Genomic DNA, 17,630 nt, shown 5'->3' with positions numbered 1-17,630 from the left:
GCCTGTAATGTGCTGTGCTGTGCTATTCTATGTTCTATGATCCCACTCTCAGTCCACATCAGAGACCCATATCAGAATCAAGTTTATCATCACTCACAGCTGTCATGAAATTAGCTTTTTTTGCAGCAGCAGCAGGACAGTGCAATACATAAAATTACTACGGTACTGTGTAAAAGTCTTAGGCACCCTAGCTATGTACTGTATTTGTGCCTTAGACTGTTGCACAGTACTGTATAGTGGAATATGTCAAATGGCTTAACAACCACTAAAACTTAAAGATGCAATGGGGCAGCTCACAAGATTTGCCACACTTTCCGGCACCCACATAGCACGTCCACAACAAAAGCAGAGGACAATAAACAACAATAAGAAACCAAGACAACAGGAATTCTGCAGATGCTGGAAATTCAAGCAACACACATAAAAGTTGCTGGTGAACGCAGCAGGCCAGGCAGCATCTCTAGGAAGAGGTGCAGTCGACGTTTCAGGCCGAGACCTTTTGTCAGGACTAACTGAAGGAAGAGTGAGTAAGGGATTTCAAAGTTGGAGGGGGAGGGGGAGATCCAAAATGATAGGAGAAGACAGGAGGGGGAGGGATGGAGCCAAGAGCTGGACAGGTGATTGGCAAAAGGGATATGAGAGGATCATGGGACAGGAGGTCCAGGAAGAAAGACAAGGAGGGCGGGGTGGCGGGGGGGGGGGACCCAGAGGATGGGCAAGGGGTATAGTCAGAGGGACAGAGGGAGAAAAAGGAGAGTGAGAGAAAGAATGTGTGTATATAAATAACGGATGGGATACGAGGAGGAGGTGGGGCATTAGTGGAAGTTAGAGAAGTCAATGTTCATGCCATCAGGTTGGAGGCTACCCAGACGGAATATAAGGTGTTGTTCCTCCAACCTGAGTGTGGCTTCATCTTTACAGTAGAGGAGGCCATGGATAGACATGTCAGAATGGGAATGGGATGTGGAATTAAAATGTGTGGCCACTGGGAGACTGCACCCAGACGTCGACTGCACCTCTTCCTAGAGATGCTGCCTGGCCTGCTGTGTTCACCAGCAACTTTTATGTGTGTTGCGTTAATAGGAAACCAAGCCTTGTTCTTCCCTCCAACTCACACAAATACCCAGCCCTCCACCCCCAGGAGATGCTGTCTCTGGCCTTCAGGTACTTGTGGATCAGCAGAGCCATGGGTCTCGACTTCCCCATTGGCCTCGCAGACTCAGGTGTCAACTATCGGGTCCCCACTCACGGATCTCCCTGGCCGGTTTATAGGCTCACCTGAAGCAGACAGGGCTTTGGCCCTGGCTTGATCATAGACAAGGGACAGTGGCTCATCGTCTGAAGTCAGCTGTGCCTCGAGTCCGAGGTGACGGGTTCCTCGGCCCCTCCTTAGCTTCGGAACGTTGCTTTCTACGAGGGACTGATCGTTCAGCAGGTCTGGCCAGTTCACCAAGCTGTTGTAAGCGGGCCAGCTGGGCAGGCTGTGGACAGATGAGGGACCAGGAATCAACTTTACTCAACACGTACATCCACAGGGATTAAGAGAACGCTGTGGTGTGTTGGGAAGGGTGAGATTTGAAACAAAAACAACATTCTGCACTTACAATGAACAAAGAATTGTATAAGCACAGAGTACAAGCACAATTAGAAGCACAGAAATGGAATAAAGTGAGCATAAGTACTTAAATACCAGCAGGTATTTACAATGGAAACAGCATTATAAAATGTGGTTTGAAGTGTTTACAGTGCAATGATGGGTGTAATGGATAGAGGGGGGTGGGTGGCTAACTAGAATGGTTGATCAGATTAATTGCCTGGGTGAACTTTGAAGACGGTGTGAATTGTTTTGTTTTAATAGCCCTATAATGCTTTCTAGAAGGGAGCTCTGGGAAAAGGTAGTTTGCAATGTGGGTAGTGCCCGCAATGATTTTTCCTGCCTGCTACACATGCAAGTCCTGAAGGGACGGTAGACTGCAGCCAATCAGTTGTTTATGCTATCCTGATGGTTTTTGTATACCGCGAGAGGATGCAGCATTACACCAGACAGTGATGGCTGATGAGAGGATGCTCTCTATGGTGGCAGTGTCGAATTGCACCAGTGTGATCTGGAGAAGATAGAATTCTACCAACTGCCACAAGAAATACATCCCCTGCTGAGACTTCCCGCATCCATCATCAGAGACTCCCACCACCCAGTATATGATCTGCCATCGGGAAGGAGGTACAGGGAGCCTCAAGATTCATGCCACCAGCTTCAGGAACAGTTATGGCTCCTCAACACAATCAAGAGAAGATCTGCAGATGCTGGAAATCCGAGCAACACACTCAAAATGCTGGAGGAACTCAGCAGGTCAGGCAGCGTCTATGGAGAAGAGTACGGTCGACGTTTCGGGTCGAGACCCTTCATCAGGACTCAACCATCAGGCTCTTAATCCAAAGGAGATATCTTCACTCAATTTTACTTAACCTATCATTGAAATGTTCCCACAACCTATGGACTCTCTTTCAATGACTCTTCACCTCATGTTCTCAATATTTATTGTTTATTTACTTATTATCATTTCTTTCTCTTTGTATTTATACAGTTTGTTGTTTTTTTGCACACTGGTTGAATGCCCAAGCTGGTGTAGTCCTTCATGGACCTTATTATGGTTATTATTCAATTAAGGATATATTGAGTATGCCTGCAAGAAAATGAATCTCAGGGTTGTATATGGTGACAAATATGTTCTTTGATAATAAATTTACTTTGACTTTAATAAAGGAGATATGGTTCTCCCACATGAGGTCCTGCAAAATAATGATGTGAAGTAATAATATCAGGGCAGTGGTGAAGCTCCAAAAAAAATTGAACCTCCAGAGAAAGGGAGAGATTTGACATTGCAAATTATACCTGGTCAATGTCTGATTAGAAATTAAAGATGGATGGATCTAAGTTTGCCAAATATTTGAGGGCCCTTGGGAAATGGGGTTAGCTCATTGATTTCATGTTGGGCACATGGCCAAGTGGTTAAGGCGTTCGTCTGGTTATCTCAAGGTTGCTAGTTTGAGCCTCATGGCAATGTGTTTGTGCCCTTGAGCAAGGTATTTAATCACATACTGCTCTAGTGTCTGTGTGAGGAGTGGCGCCCCACACAGACTTCCAATCTGCACCTTGTAAGGCATGAAAATGCCCGACACAGGCCTCTCATGGTCTGAGTCGACGTTCCCTCCCCCTCATTGATTAGTTGACTGGTGGATAGCCTCAAATTCAAAGTTCTAAGTAAATTTGTTATCAATAATTGTGTATTTTCGCTTTCTTGTGGCATTCACGGTAAATATAAAGAAACATAATGGTGTCAATGGAAAACTGCAGACCACAACATGGATAAACAACCAATGTGTAAAAGTCAACAAAGCAATAAATATCGAGAACATGAGATGAAGTCCTTGAAAGTAAGTCAATAGGTTGTGGGAACAGTTCAGTGATGGGTGACTGAAGTTTAGTGAAGATATCCCCTATGGTACAGGAATCTGGTGGTTGAGGGGTAATAATGTTAAGGGGCTGATTTTGTAATAACCCTCGGAAATGTAGGTGACATTCAGACTTGAAATCAGATGATTGGGAGGTATCCTCAAGGTGGGTTTGACTCTGTAAGAAACCAAAGTATTTGATTACAACAGCAAATCAAGGTGTGGTTCAAGCCAGGAAAGGGAAAGTTTCACACAGATCTCAGCAAAGATAGATCAATGGTTAGTTCAGCTCCTTTATCCTAACTGAAAAAATGCGAGTAATATTCAGAAACAAGCAGTTGCCACGTACTCACCCCTTTGTACTTATGTCAGTCTTTAGCTTCTCTTTGTAATCCTACAAAGAGAAGAGAAATTGGATCTTTTAAACTGAAATTTTTATTTAGCGATACAGTGTGGAATAGGCTACGCCACCCAGCAACCCCCAATTTAACCCTGGCCTAACTACAGTCCTGTGATTAGCTCGTGTAAATATTCATTGCAGAACACACACTGTTCTCACTCACCTCCTCCAGGTTGTCAGCGAAGGTCAGGAAGGAACTGCCGGCTGTCGAGGGATCGACATAGTCATCGATTTCCAGCACATTTGATTCAAGTGGATCCGAGTCAGTCATTGCTGCCTGCAGGAAAAACGAATTGCAGAAGTCCGTTGAATTTAGAATGGCTTCACTGTTGTCTTGAACCTTGATCTTGAGACTCCCTCCACTTGAGGCCTTTTTGTCTGATAAATGCTTGGTAACTTAGGAATGTGTTGGGGAGCAGAGACTGGGGGTACGGCAGTTACTACGGGAATAATGCAATTAACTAGACAGAACTTGGTCACTGGTGAGACTTTAGACTGGAATTACGCACAAGGATTCAGAGATTTCAGTTTTGTATTGAAGATTTAGTACTAATGGAAAACCAATGAAGATGATGACTTTTGCATAGTACAGTAAGTGAAGATTTGAATTCACCCAAGACTAAACGTTGTCTGGAGCTGGAGAACCGTCTGCGTGTGTGGGTGGGCGAGTCTGAGGATCGTGGCTTGTTTTACTGCAGTTGGTTTCTTGCTTGCTGTGTTCTGTTTGTTGAGTTCTGTGTTGTCCTGCTGAACATTGTGGGCATACTATGTTGATGTCGGAATGTGTGGTGGTACTTGCAAATTGAGGCAGCTCTTACCAATAATGGGGATGTTTGTGTCCATGATGCATTGGACAATGCCTGTTCCTGCTATCTGGGTAGCCATGATGCAGCCAGTCACAATGTTTTCAAAAGTACATCTTCCTGTTATTCCTCTCCACACCTGGTGCCAATTCTTTAGCATTTTGTCTGTTATTTAGGAGGCCGAGTTGTGAGCTCAACCTTCAACCCAGCACGGATGGAAAGCGTGCAAGGAGCTGGCTGGATTTGAACCCGGGACCACTTGCCTTGAGACCAGTGCTGCTGCCACTACACCATCTGCTGCTACAGTATATCCTGTAGATGTGTTTTAAGAATGTTTGGGAAAAAGCCAAACCTCCTTAACCTTTTAAGGGAGCAAACAACTATGGGGCCTTCCTTGTGATTATATCTATGTGCTGGGCCCAGAATAGGTTGTCCAACACCCAGGAACTTAAATCTGCTTTCTCCACCTTTGATCCCCCAATAAAGGTTGGCACATGTTTGCTCTCCTTCCTGTTCCTGAAGTCAACCATCAGCTCTTTAGTTTTACGGATGGCGAGCGAGAGGTTGTTGCTGTCCTATCCCACTCTTGCACACTGACTCATCACCACCTTTGATTCATCCAAACACAGTAAAGGGACAATTTAGAGCAACCAATTAACCTAGCAACTGGTGCACCTTTGTGGCGTGGTAGGAAACTGGAGCCGCTCGGGGAATACACACTGTCACAGGGAGATCATGCAAACTCCACACAGACAGCACCCGGAATCAGGATCGAACCTGTGGCTATGAAGCAGCTGCACTACCTGCTCCGCTGAGCCAGAAAGTGCCGTCTATTTATCTTTTCAAATTTCCTGTCACACTTTATCGCGATAGCAACAGACACAATTTGGGAGCTCAGTAATAAAGTTTATTCTTTACTTTGTTCGAGTACAAATATTGGTGTTTCTATTTTTTTTTCTATACTCAGTGGCCACTTTATTAGGTACACCTGTACACCTGCTCATGAATGCAATTATTTAGTCAGCCCATCATGTGGCAATAACTCAATGCGTAAAAGCATGCAGACATCGTCAAGTGGTTCTGTTGTTGTTCAGACCAAACATCGGAATGGGGAGGAAATGTGATCTCAGTGACTTTAACTGTGGAATGATTGTTGGTGCCAGACAGGATGGTTTGAGTATCTCAGAAACTGCTGATCTCCTGGGATTTCCACGCATGACAGTCTCTAAAGTTTTCAGAGAATGGTGTAAGAAACAAAAAACACCCAGTGAGCGGCAGTTCTGTGGACATAAACGCCTTGTTAATGAGAGAGGTCAGAGGTTGAGTGGCCTGACTGGTTCAAGCTGACAGGAAGGTGACAGTAACTCAGATAACCATGTGTTACAACAGCGGTGTAAAGAAGGACATCTCTGTGTACAACATGTGGAACCTTGAAATGGATGGGCTACAGCAGCAGAAGACCACACAGACATATGGTGGCCACTTTATTGGGTACATGAGCTACATAAGTGGCCAGTGAGTGTATATTTCTGTGTTTCACATTCTTCAGTGGCTGTTTAGCAAAAGAAAGTTCTCCTTAGAGAAACAGAGAATGTTTTAGTTATTCAGGGAGGGAATTCCAGCCACTGAAGATTATGATCCCAGCTTCAAGTTAAGAGGCTGTCACAAACTGACAGGTCGCTCTGTAGTTTACAGTTGGATAAGTAACAGAAGGGCCAGTAACAGAAGGGTCAGTAACTTAATGGTCAGTAACAGAAGGGTCAGTAATGGAGGGAGTAATAGAAGGGAAAATAACTGAAGGGTCAGTAATGGAGGGAGTAATAGAAGGGTAAGTAACAGAAGGGTCAGTAATGGAGGGAGTAATAGAAGGGAAAATAACTGAAGGGTCAGTAATGGAGGGAGTAATAGAAGGGAAAATAACTGAAGGGTCAGTAGTGGAAAAGGCTCAGTAACAGAAGGGTCAGTAACAGAAGGGTAAGTAACAGAAGGTACTGAACTAAAGCAATAGACAAAAGTGTTAGGGGTGATATGGGGAAACATTAAGTTTTATTCAGGACAATGTTATTTTTGGAGCACACTTTGCCAGAGAGGGCGTTGGAACGAGATTCAGTAGAGAATTGAATAAATACTTGGAGGAAAAAATGTACAGGCTATGGGAAAAGGGCAGGGTGTGGAATTAATTGGAGCGTTCTGCCTTTCAATCATCCTATACAAATAACAGCTTTTATTTACATACTATTTTTGAGAAGCAAACTGACCCCAGAATGCTTCTCGTAAGTGTTATCAAACTAATATAGGTTCCATGGGAGAGTAGTGGTTAGCTCGAGGTGTCAGAGTTCGTAGTTCAATTTCAACATCATCTGTGAGGGGTTTGTCTGTCCTTTCTGTGAAATGTGTTGGTTTTCTCTGGGTGCTCCTGTTTCCTCCCACAATCCAAAGACGTACCGGTTAATTGTTTAATTGGTCATTGTAAATTGTCCCATGATTAAGCTAGGGTTAAATTGGGGGTTACCAGTGTGGGGTGGCTCATAGGGCTGGGATGGCCTATTCTGTGCTGTATCTCTAAATAAAATAAAATAGATGATATAAATAAGCCTATAAAAGTTGCTGGTGAACGCAGCAGGCCAGGCAGCATCTCTAGGAAGAGGTGCAGTCGACGTTTCAGGCCGAGACCCTTCGTCAGGACCCTTCTAGTCCTGACGAAGGGTCTCGGCTTGAAACGTCGACTGCACCTCTTCCTAGAGATGCTGCCTGGCCTGCTGTGTTCACCAGCAACTTTTATGTATGAGCTTGAATTTCCAGCACCTGCAGAATTCCTGTTGTTTGATATAATAAGCCACAACGTGAACATTAATGTACAAATTTCTATAGGTGTACAGTGGTGTACACTGTATACTGTGGTATAGGTGTACATTCTTTAAAGATGAGCTTTATTTGTCAGATGTACATCAAATCGTACCATGAAATGCATTGTTTACGTTAAATCAGATCAGCAAAGAGTGAATTGGGCAGCCCAAACGTGTGGCCACACTTCTGGTGCCAACATAGCATGTCCACAGCTCACTAACCCTCGCCATGCATCTTTGCAATGTGGGAGGAAACCCAGACGGTGACGGGGAGAACGTACAGTCTCATTGCAGACAGTGGTGCGAATCAAACCCCGATCTACTCCAGAGTGGTGTGCGAACTGCAACGTTACTGTGCTGCCCCTGTTCTGACTGATTGCATCCCTGCCTGGCATGCAGGCTCAGGCACGGCTGTACGGAGTCACAAGTTGCTGCAGAGGGTTGCAGAGTCAGTCAGCTTCATCACGGGCACAAGCTTCCCCACCATCATGGTCATCTTTGAGAGGCAGAGCCTAAAGATCATCATTATCAGGACCCTTACCAAATGGGACAGCCCCTCTTCTCATTTCTCCATTTCTACCATCAGCAAAGATGTACAGGAGCCTGGAGACCCACACCCAACCACACAGGAACAGCTTCTTCCCATCCACCTTCTGAATTTTTTTTTTCTTTCTTTTTTTTTAGGCATCCGTTAGTCTTGCGAGACCATTGATCTGCGCCTGGGAACTGCCAAGGTTGCCCAGGCTGCAAGTCTCCCCTCTCCACGACACCAATGTTGTTCAACGGAAGGGCAAGGGCCGATACAGCTCGGCACCAGTGTCGTCGCAGAGCACTGTGTGGTTAAGTGCCTTACACAAGGACACAACACGCTGCCTCGGCTGGGGCTCGAACTCACGACCTTCAGATTGCTAGTCAAATGCCTTAACCACTTGGCCACATGCCCACACGACCTTTTGAATCTAAGACTTTATATATTTGTATATCTAAAACTTTTGCATCAAACTGCAAACTGTATTTGTGATCGTGGAGCCGAGAGCGAGTTTGTAAATCTGCTGGGAGCAAAGGATGTTGGGAATGGCAAGGGTGGAGCGCTGTAGGAGGGGTGTGGGACAGGTGGCAGAGGAGTGCCGGGGGTGGGGGTGATGTGGGTGCAGACACACCCACCCCTTATACACCAGGCAAGGTCATTTGATTCCAAACAATTGGTTTATTGATCATTACAGAATGTCTCTCTGGTGCTTCCCACTCCCTCCCCTCCTTTTCCCAACCATGATTCCCCTCTCCCTGCCCCCTTCCCACTCTCAGGCCACAATAGAGACCCATATCAGAATCAGCTTTATCATCACTCACGTATGTCACAAAATTTGGTGGTTTTTTTGCAGCAGCAGTACAGTGCAATACATAAAATTACTTCAGTACTGTGTAAAAGTCTTAAGCTTCCTAGCTATATATATTTGGCCTAAAAGTCTTAGATACAAAGGTCTTTTTGAATGGTATTGTTGTGGTGATATCACGTGTAATGATATGTCAGAATGTGATTGGAAAGAGTTCTGAGATATGTTAGAATGATCTGGAACATGGCGCAGTAAAAAGTGTGGTTTGGTTTTGTTGCTGTAAATAAAAGTTCAATTTCTTCCAGAATATGATTCTTTATTGTTAACCCATGGTACGTATAAATATATAAAGAACACAACATGGTGTCAGAAGTCGTTCTGGAAGAATAATACGTTCGCTAACACAGGAGAAGCGAAGATAAGTTTCTGAAAAAAGAGCGTGGACTGTTTTGGTGCTTGCTAACCGTTTTACAAATGGAAGGTCTGCATCCGCCACCGTCACTTCATTTATCTGGGAATGTAGTCGAGAACTGGAGGAAATCCAAGCAGTGTTTTGAAATCTATTTATCAGCGATCGGAGCACATAAAAAAACAGAAAAAACGAAAGCTATGATTCTACTCCACGTAATAGGTGACGACACAATTGAGGTATATAACCATTTTACTTTTGAAAGTGGAGATAATTTGAATCTAAAAGCGATAATGGATAAATTTGAAGCGTCTCGTATACCGAAGCGTAATGTGACATATGAACGGTACAAATTTTATACTTGTAAGCAGAAAGCTGGTCAAACAATTGCTCAATTCGTTATGGAGTTGAGACACCGCAGTAAAACATGCGAGTTTGCAGAACTGACAGACCCTCTCATTAAAGACAGAATTGTTTGCGGTATTCTGGATAATAGTCCAAGAGAAAGACTGTTAAGAGAACAAGACTTAGACTTGGAAAAAGCTTTAATGCTCTGCAAAGCTTTGGAAACCGTGACGTCGCAGGCTAATGAACTTTTCATTATAGACACTGTGAAAAAGCCTGAACATACTAGAAAAAAATAATAAAACGGCAACAAAACCCATAGGGAGCAAGACATTATCGGAGATAAAAAAGATGTGCGATCGCTGTGGGTGGCAGCATCAACCAAAAAAGTGTCCAGTGTATGGGAAAATGTGCAACAACAGCGGTAAGAGTAATCATTTTTCATGCTGCTGCAGAAGTGGAAAGAAAATAAAACAAGTAAGTGCATACTTGAAAATGAATTTGAGGAGTTTTATATAGATAACACAACCGTGGTGGGTCTCATCAGCAAGAACGATGAGTCAGCATACAGAGAGGAGGTGCAGCGGCTAACGGATTGGTGCAGAGTCAACAACCTGTCTCTGAATATGAACAAAACAAGAGAGACGGTTGTTGACTTCAGGAGGACACGGAGCGACCACTCTTCCACTGAACATCGACGATTCCTCCGTAGAGATCGTTAAGAGCACCAAATTTCTTGGTGTTTACCTGATGGAGAATCTCACCTGGTCTCTCAACACCAGCTCCATAGCCAAGAAAGCACAGAAGTGTCTCTACTTTCTGCGAAGGCTGAGAAAAGTCCATTTCCCACCCCCCATCCTCACCACATTCTACAGAGGTTGTATTGAGAGCATCCTGAGCAGCTGCATCACTGCCTGGTTCGGAAATTGCACCATCTCGGACCGCAAGACCCTGCAGCAGATAGTGAGGTCAGCTGAGAAGATCATTGGGGTCTCTCTTCCCGCCATTACAGACATTTACACCACACGCTGCATCTGTAAAGCAAACAGCATTATGAAGGACCCCACACACCTCTCATACAAACTCTTCTCCCTCCTGCCATCTGGCAAAGAGACACTGAAGTATTTGGGCTCTCATGACCAGACTATGTAACAGTTTCTTTCCCCAAGCCATCAGACTCCTCAATACCCAGAGCCTGGACTGACACCAACCTACTGCCCTCTACTGTGCCTACTGTCTTGTTTATTATTTATTGTAATGCCTGCACTGTTTTGTGCACTTTATGCAGTCGTGGGTAGGTCTGTAGTCTAGTGTAGTTTTGTGTTGGTTTACGTAGTTCAGTGTAGTTTTTGTATTATTCACGTAGCACCATGGTCCTGAAAAACGTTATCTCATTTTTACTGTGTACTGTACCAGCAGTTATGGTCGAAATGACAATAAAAAGTGACTTGACTTGACTCGTGAAAACAGACAAAATAAGAATGACTGGACTATTCCATTGCAAGTGAACCAAAACAATATTCTGGTTAAACTTGATACTGGAGCACAAGTAAATGTTCTTGCAGAATCTGAGTTTAATGCATTAAAGCCAAGGCCAAAGTTACATAAGACAAATATAAAAATGACTGGGTATTCAGGTGCAAACATTCCAGTTAAAGGAACATGTGTGGCAAAAGTATCACACAAAAATATTGTGCACACGCTTTCATTTGTGGTGGTGCCAAAACATGTACAGTCAATACTGGGTCTATCTGCCTGTGAGAGACTGAATTTGGTGAAAAGAGTCTTAGTCCTGGACAGTGACACAGAGTCAGATACAGTGACTTGATGAAAGAGTATGAAGTCATAAAGAAAGCTCCCAGACCCATCCCTTTGTTACCAGCATCTGACAAAGCATTGCCACCAAAACCAGGAGTTGCAATTTTTCCCTCTGGAAGTAACGCGCATGCATCAATAGGCCATGCATTTCATCACAATCTCACATCTGCAGGAGGACAGAGGCCAAACTTGTCGGTACAGTACTATGCTGATCTGAAGCCAAAGTGACAAGGATCAGGATACAATTAAAGAAGTGAAAGCACAAGTGAAGGAATTGAGAAGTTTTATTGAAATGATGAAGTCTCAGCATAAAAAAGAGGTTACACAGTTAACGAATGAATTAGATGAAGAAAAGAAGATTCGTATTTCATTACCAACGGAAGTGGAAGGAATTAAGAAAGCTACTGTACTTGAAAAAGTACAACCCAGACCATACATGGTCCAAACAGAAGAAGGAGCAGTGTTAAGAAGAAATCGTAAAGACCTCAAGAAAGAGCCAACTTCAGAGTTTCAGTTCACTGATGCAGACCAGATAAAACATGGAAATAACAATGAAACACAAGAACTGTGTGAACAACTTAGAAGGTCTACTCGTGTTCGTAAACCCCCAGAGAGACTGATAGTGACATGTTAAATTATGCATTTGTTTTGGTTAATGATGCTAATTGTTTTTTTTAAGGGAAGGAAGATGTGGTGATATCACGTGTCAGAATGTGATTGGAAAGAGTTCTGAGCATGTGCAGAAATGTTAGAATGATCTGGAACATAGTACAGTAAAAAATATGGTTTGGTTTTGTTGCTGTAAATAAAATTCTTCCAGAATATGATTCTTTATTGTTAATCCACGGTATGTATAAATATATAAAGAACTCAACAATTGTAAATGAAGATTTGAATTCACTTGAGAATGGAGGCTTGTCTGGAGTTGGAGGACTGTCCGAATATGTGGGTAGGAAGGAAGAAAGGGGCTTTTATAGATGTGCCTAGGACTTTTGCACAGTACAGTTAAGTCAGCAATAACATATCTGATTCTGATCTGATCCACATTGTCCTGTAAAGAGATGAGCAAAGCTACATGGATCATCTTAAATGGTCGAAGGGAATTAAGAGGTGCACTGAGGAACGGCTTATGAACTTCATGGATTCCTTCTTGAAGGGCCATACAAAGGCTAGAGCAGAAAACAAATGGATCCATACCTCCCTCTCTACCAGAGCTATCTCATTAGATATACAAAATACGAGGGGTGATTGATAAGTTCGTGGCCTAAGGTAGAAGGAGTCAATTTTAGAAAACCTAGCACATTTATTTTTCAACATAGTCCTCTCCTACATTTACACGCTTAGTCCAATGGTCGTGGAGCATACGGATCTTGGACCTCCAGAAAGCGTCCACAGCAAGGGGTGATTGATAAGTTTGTGGCCTAAGGTAGAAGGAGGTGAATTATACAGCTCTCATTACATGCACATGCAGTTCAACTCTGAGTGATTATGCAGAAAGTTTTGAAGTTAATAACTCATCGGAGTGATTGATAAGTTCGTGGCCTGAGGTAGAAAGAGATGAGTTTGATTCTGGTGTCCACAGTCTTTGCACGTTGGCAGCCAGTCAGGGTGGCCCCACGTGCCCGCTGCCCGTGACCCAGTTGCTGATCGCGGACCACTTGGCTGTGCGGAAGGGTTACCATGACAACGGCAGCAGGACTTTAGTAGGGAGTCTGTCACGAGTCTCAGGAATAGGAAACCACAGCCCTGGCACTCACTCCCTCCATTTCCCTCCACTGACTCCATCTACACTTCCCACTCCCTCAGGGAAGTAGCCAACATAACCAAGCACCTCTCTTCTCCCTGCTCCTGTCAGTCAGAAGATGGAAAAAACTGACAGCCCTTACCACTGGACTCAAACTTCTATCCCACTATGATCAGACCCGAAAAGATCTCTCATACCTTAAAAAATGAACTCCTGATCTCCCAATCCACCTCATTGCTGACCAAAATTTGCCTACCTGTGCTGCACTTTTCTCTGTAAACATATCACCAAATTCTGCATCACACACAAAGTGCTGGAGCAAAACTCAGGAGGTCAGGCAGCATCAATGGAGGGAAATAAACAGTCAAAGTTTCGGGGCCAAGACCTGAAACTTTATTCCTTAGTGCATGAACGAATGAGGGGAGATTTGATAGAGGAAGACAAAATTATGAGGAGTATAGATAGGGTTAATGCAAGCAGGCTTTTTTCACTGAGGTTTTGCGAGACTAGAATTAGAGTTCATGGGTTAAGGGTGAAAGGTGAAATCCTTAAGGGTAATCTGAGGGGGTATTTCTTCGCCCAGAGGGTGGTGCGACTGTGAGACGATCTGCCAGTGGAACTGGTAGATGCAGGCTCGATTTCAACATTTAAGAGAAGTTTGGATAGGTACATGTATAGAAAGGATATGGGCGGCTATCGTCCAGGTGCAGGTCAATGGGACTAGGCAGAATAATAGCTTGGCACGGAATAAACAGGATGAAGCTTTGTTTCTGTGCTGTCGTTCTCTGTGACTCTACGCCCGTCCATCGAGCCTGTGTACATTGCTCAAGATTTCCAGTATCTACAGAAACTCTTGTGTCTCCACTATATTCTGCTTCTCTTTGTACTAACTCAATGTACTGACGTACGACATGATCTGTCTGGAAGGCACGTAAATCAAAACGTTTCACTGTATCTCAGTATATGTGATGGTGATGATATTAACAAACTATCTCTACGTTACAGTCTAGCACAGGTAGTCAAGAAGCAACATGTCCTCTGGAATGTTCAATTATATGAATCTAAAATTCAAAAGTTCAGTTTTAAAATTTTTAACTTTGAAATCTACTTTCAATAGCCACTTTATTAGGTACCTCTTTTACTTAAGAAGGTGGCCACTGAGTGTATGTTCGTGGTCTTTTGCTGCTGTGGCCCATCTATTTCAAAGTTTGATGTGTTGTGCATTCAGAGATGCTCTTCTGCACACCACTATTGTAACGTGCGGTTATTTGAGATACTGCCACCTTCCTGTCCACTTGACCCCAACTGGCCATTTTCCTCTGACCTCTCTCGTTAACAAGGCATTTTCGCCCACAGAAATGCTGCTCATCGGCTGTGTTTTCGTTTCTCACATCATTCTCTGTAAGCTCTAGAGACAGTTGTGCACGAAAATTCCAGAAGATCAGCAGTTTTTGAAATACTCGGACCACCCCATCTGGCATCAATAATCATTCCACAATCAAATTCACTTAGCCTGGCCATGTTTTCATGCTTTTATACACTATGTTGCTGCAATAAGATTTGCTGATTAGATATTTGCATTAATGAGCAGATGTACAGGTGTATCTAATAAAGTGGCCACTGAGAGTATGATCATGGTCTTCTGCTGCTGTAGCCCATCCACTCCAAGGTGCAACATGTGTGTTCAGAGATGCTGTGCTGTACACCACTGCTGTAATGTGTAGTTTTTTGAAATACTGTCAGCTTGAACCAGTCTGGCCATTCTCCTCTGACCTTTCTCATTAACAAGGTTTTTTTTGCCAACAGAACTGTCACTCATTGGATTTTTTTTTAAGCTTCTTTGCACCATTCTCTGTAAACTCTAGAGACTGTTGTGTGTGAAAATCCCAAGACTTCTGCAGTTTCTGAGATACTCACATCACCCTGTCTGGCACCAACAATCGTTCCAAGGTCAAAGTCACTTAGATCACATCTCTTCCCCATTCTGATGTTTGGTCTGAACAACAACTGAATTTCTTTGCCATGTAGCTTTCATGCATTGAACTGCTGCCACATGATTAGTTATTTACAGTAGCGACCAGGTATGCAAATGTACCTGATGAAGTGGCTGTGGAGTGAACTTGGGAGTTTGGAAAAGTGGGTAAAGAATTCCAAACAATGAAAGATAGGTGATAAACAGTCATTCTACACATGGAAAGGATTTCATTGCAGGTGTGGGATGCTTGAGCTTACCCTGCTCCGAGATTTGCGGAAGAGGAGAACCATGATCAGATAGATCGGGTAGATGATTATACTGGAGACGATGCCGGCCGCCACACTCTCTCCACTCAGAGGGACCAGTGAAGAGACTGGAAGGTCACTGAGAAAAGTTAAAAGGAAAAGTTATATTTATGCATGACAACTGGATGAAGAAAAGTTATGATACATTAGTCATGGACACTTTCCACTCTCCCCAAAATATTTGGTATGCTTCAGCGCTCTGTTGTGGATTTATATATTTCAATAATATTTGAGTACTCTTGGATATATATATACATTCTTTGAATAAGCATTTTTGTTCATTTATATTATAAATTATGAGTTATATGTAAAAATACATTAATTGCATACACCATCACGCTACCACCTGATATGTGTGCACCTCATTTAAATAAAGAGAAAGTTATGCCCGAATTTTTGGACTCCTGTGAGTTTCATTGAATTAGTTTAATGTTTTGAAGTTACAAAACATAACACGTTCCCTTCCAAAAACATGCATATTTAAATTCTCTGCTTTTAGGCCATAACACCATAAGACATAGGAGCAGAATTAGTCCATTTGGCCCATCGTGTCTGGTCCACCATCTCATCAAGGCTGATCCAATTTTCCTTTCAGACCCAGTCTCCTGCCTTCTCCCCATATCCCTTCGTGCTCTGACCAATCAAGAATCTATCAACCTCTGCCTTCAATATTCATAAAGACTTGGCCTCCACAGCTGCCTGAGGGAAAGAATTCCACAGTTTCACCACTCTCTGGCTAAAGAAATTGCTCCTCAATGCCATTCTAAAAGAACACCCCTCTATTCTGAGGCTGTGTCCTCTGGTCTGAGACTCTCCCAACACAGGAAACATCCTCTCCACATCAACTCTCTCAAGGCTTTTTACCATTTGATAGATTTCAGTGAGGGCACCACTCATTCTTCTGAATTCTAGTGAACAGAGGCACTGAGCCATCAAACGCTCTTCATATGACAAGCCATTCAATCCAGGAGTCATTTTTGTGAACTTCCTTTGAGCTCTCTCCAGTTTCAGCACATTCTTTCTAAGATGAGGGGCCCAAAACTGCTTACAATACGTCCAAGTGAGGCCTCACCAGTGCTTTATAACGTCTCAACATTACATCCTTGCTTTCATATTCTAATCTTCTTGAGATTAATGCTAACATCGCATTTGCCTTCCTCACCACAGAATCAACCTGCCAGTTAACCTTTAGGGAATCCTGCACAAGGGCTCCCAAATTCCTCTGGGTCTGAGTTTTTTGTATTTTCTCTCCATTTAACAAATTGTCAACCTTTTCACTTCCTCCAACAAAATGCATGGCCATACAATTCCTGACTCTGTATTCCATCTGCCACTTCTTTGTCCATACTCCAAATCTGTCCAAGTCCTTCTATAGCCTCTCTACTTCCTCAAAACTACCTACCCATCCACCTACCTTCATATTGTCTGCAAACTTTGCAACAAAACCATCAGTTCTGTCATCCCAAATCATTTATATATAATGTAAAAATAATCGGTCCCAACACAGACCCCTGTGGAACACCACTAGTCACTGGTAGCCAACCAGAAATGCTCTCTTTATTCCCTCCCTTTTCCTCCTGCCAATCAGCCACTGCTTTATCCATGTTAGAATCTTTCCCATAATACCCTGGGCTCATAGCTTGTTAAGTAGCCTCATGTGTGGCACCTGGTCTAAGATCTTCTGAAAACCCAAGTACAAAACATCAACCAATTCTCCTTTGTCTATCCTGCTTGTTAATTCTTCAAAGAGTGCCAAAAGATTTGTCAGGCAAGATTTTCCCTTGAGGAACCATGCTAAGGTCTATTTAATCATGTGCCTCCAAGTACCCTGAGACCTCATCCTTAATATTCAACTTCAACATCTTCCCAACCACTGACGTCAGACTAACTGGCTTATAGTTTCTTTTCTTCTGCCCCTCTCCCTTCTTGAAGAGTGGAGTGACATTTGCAATTTTCCAGTCTTCCAAAACCATTCCAGAATCTAGTGATTCTTGAAAGATCATTACTAATGCCTTCTTAATCTCTTCAGCCACCTCTTTCAGAATCCTGGGGTGTACACCATCTGGTCCAAGAGACTTATCTTCCTTCAGACCTTTCAGCTTCACAAGAACCTTCTCTCTAGTTATGGTAATTTCACACACTTCATGACCCTTAAATCCCAGAGCTTCCACCATATTGTTAGCGTCTTCCACAGTGAA

General features: G+C 43.3%; 1 protein-coding gene across 1 annotated transcript in view; it reads right to left on the bottom strand.

Annotated features, from left to right (window-relative positions):
- The window catches only part of pkd1a (polycystic kidney disease 1a), a 286,990-nt gene that overhangs the window by 58,764 nt on the left and 210,596 nt on the right, over positions 1-17,630 (bottom strand). Inside the window, exons 31-34 of the mRNA XM_063059334.1 lie at positions 15,385-15,511; positions 4,017-4,130; positions 3,807-3,847; positions 1,279-1,481 (exon numbers count right to left, since the gene is read on the bottom strand). Of these exons, the coding sequence (XP_062915404.1) occupies positions 1,279-1,481; positions 3,807-3,847; positions 4,017-4,130; positions 15,385-15,511 (485 nt within the window). The remainder of the gene's footprint in view (positions 1-1,278; positions 1,482-3,806; positions 3,848-4,016; positions 4,131-15,384; positions 15,512-17,630) is intronic.

The sequence above is a fragment of the Mobula hypostoma genome, chromosome 9, assembly GCF_963921235.1.
Source record: "Mobula hypostoma chromosome 9, sMobHyp1.1, whole genome shotgun sequence".
Classification (NCBI taxonomy): Eukaryota; Metazoa; Chordata; class Chondrichthyes; order Myliobatiformes; family Myliobatidae; genus Mobula; species Mobula hypostoma.
Note: the sequence above shows the minus strand (reverse complement) of the source record. Positions and strands in the feature narration are given on the sequence as shown.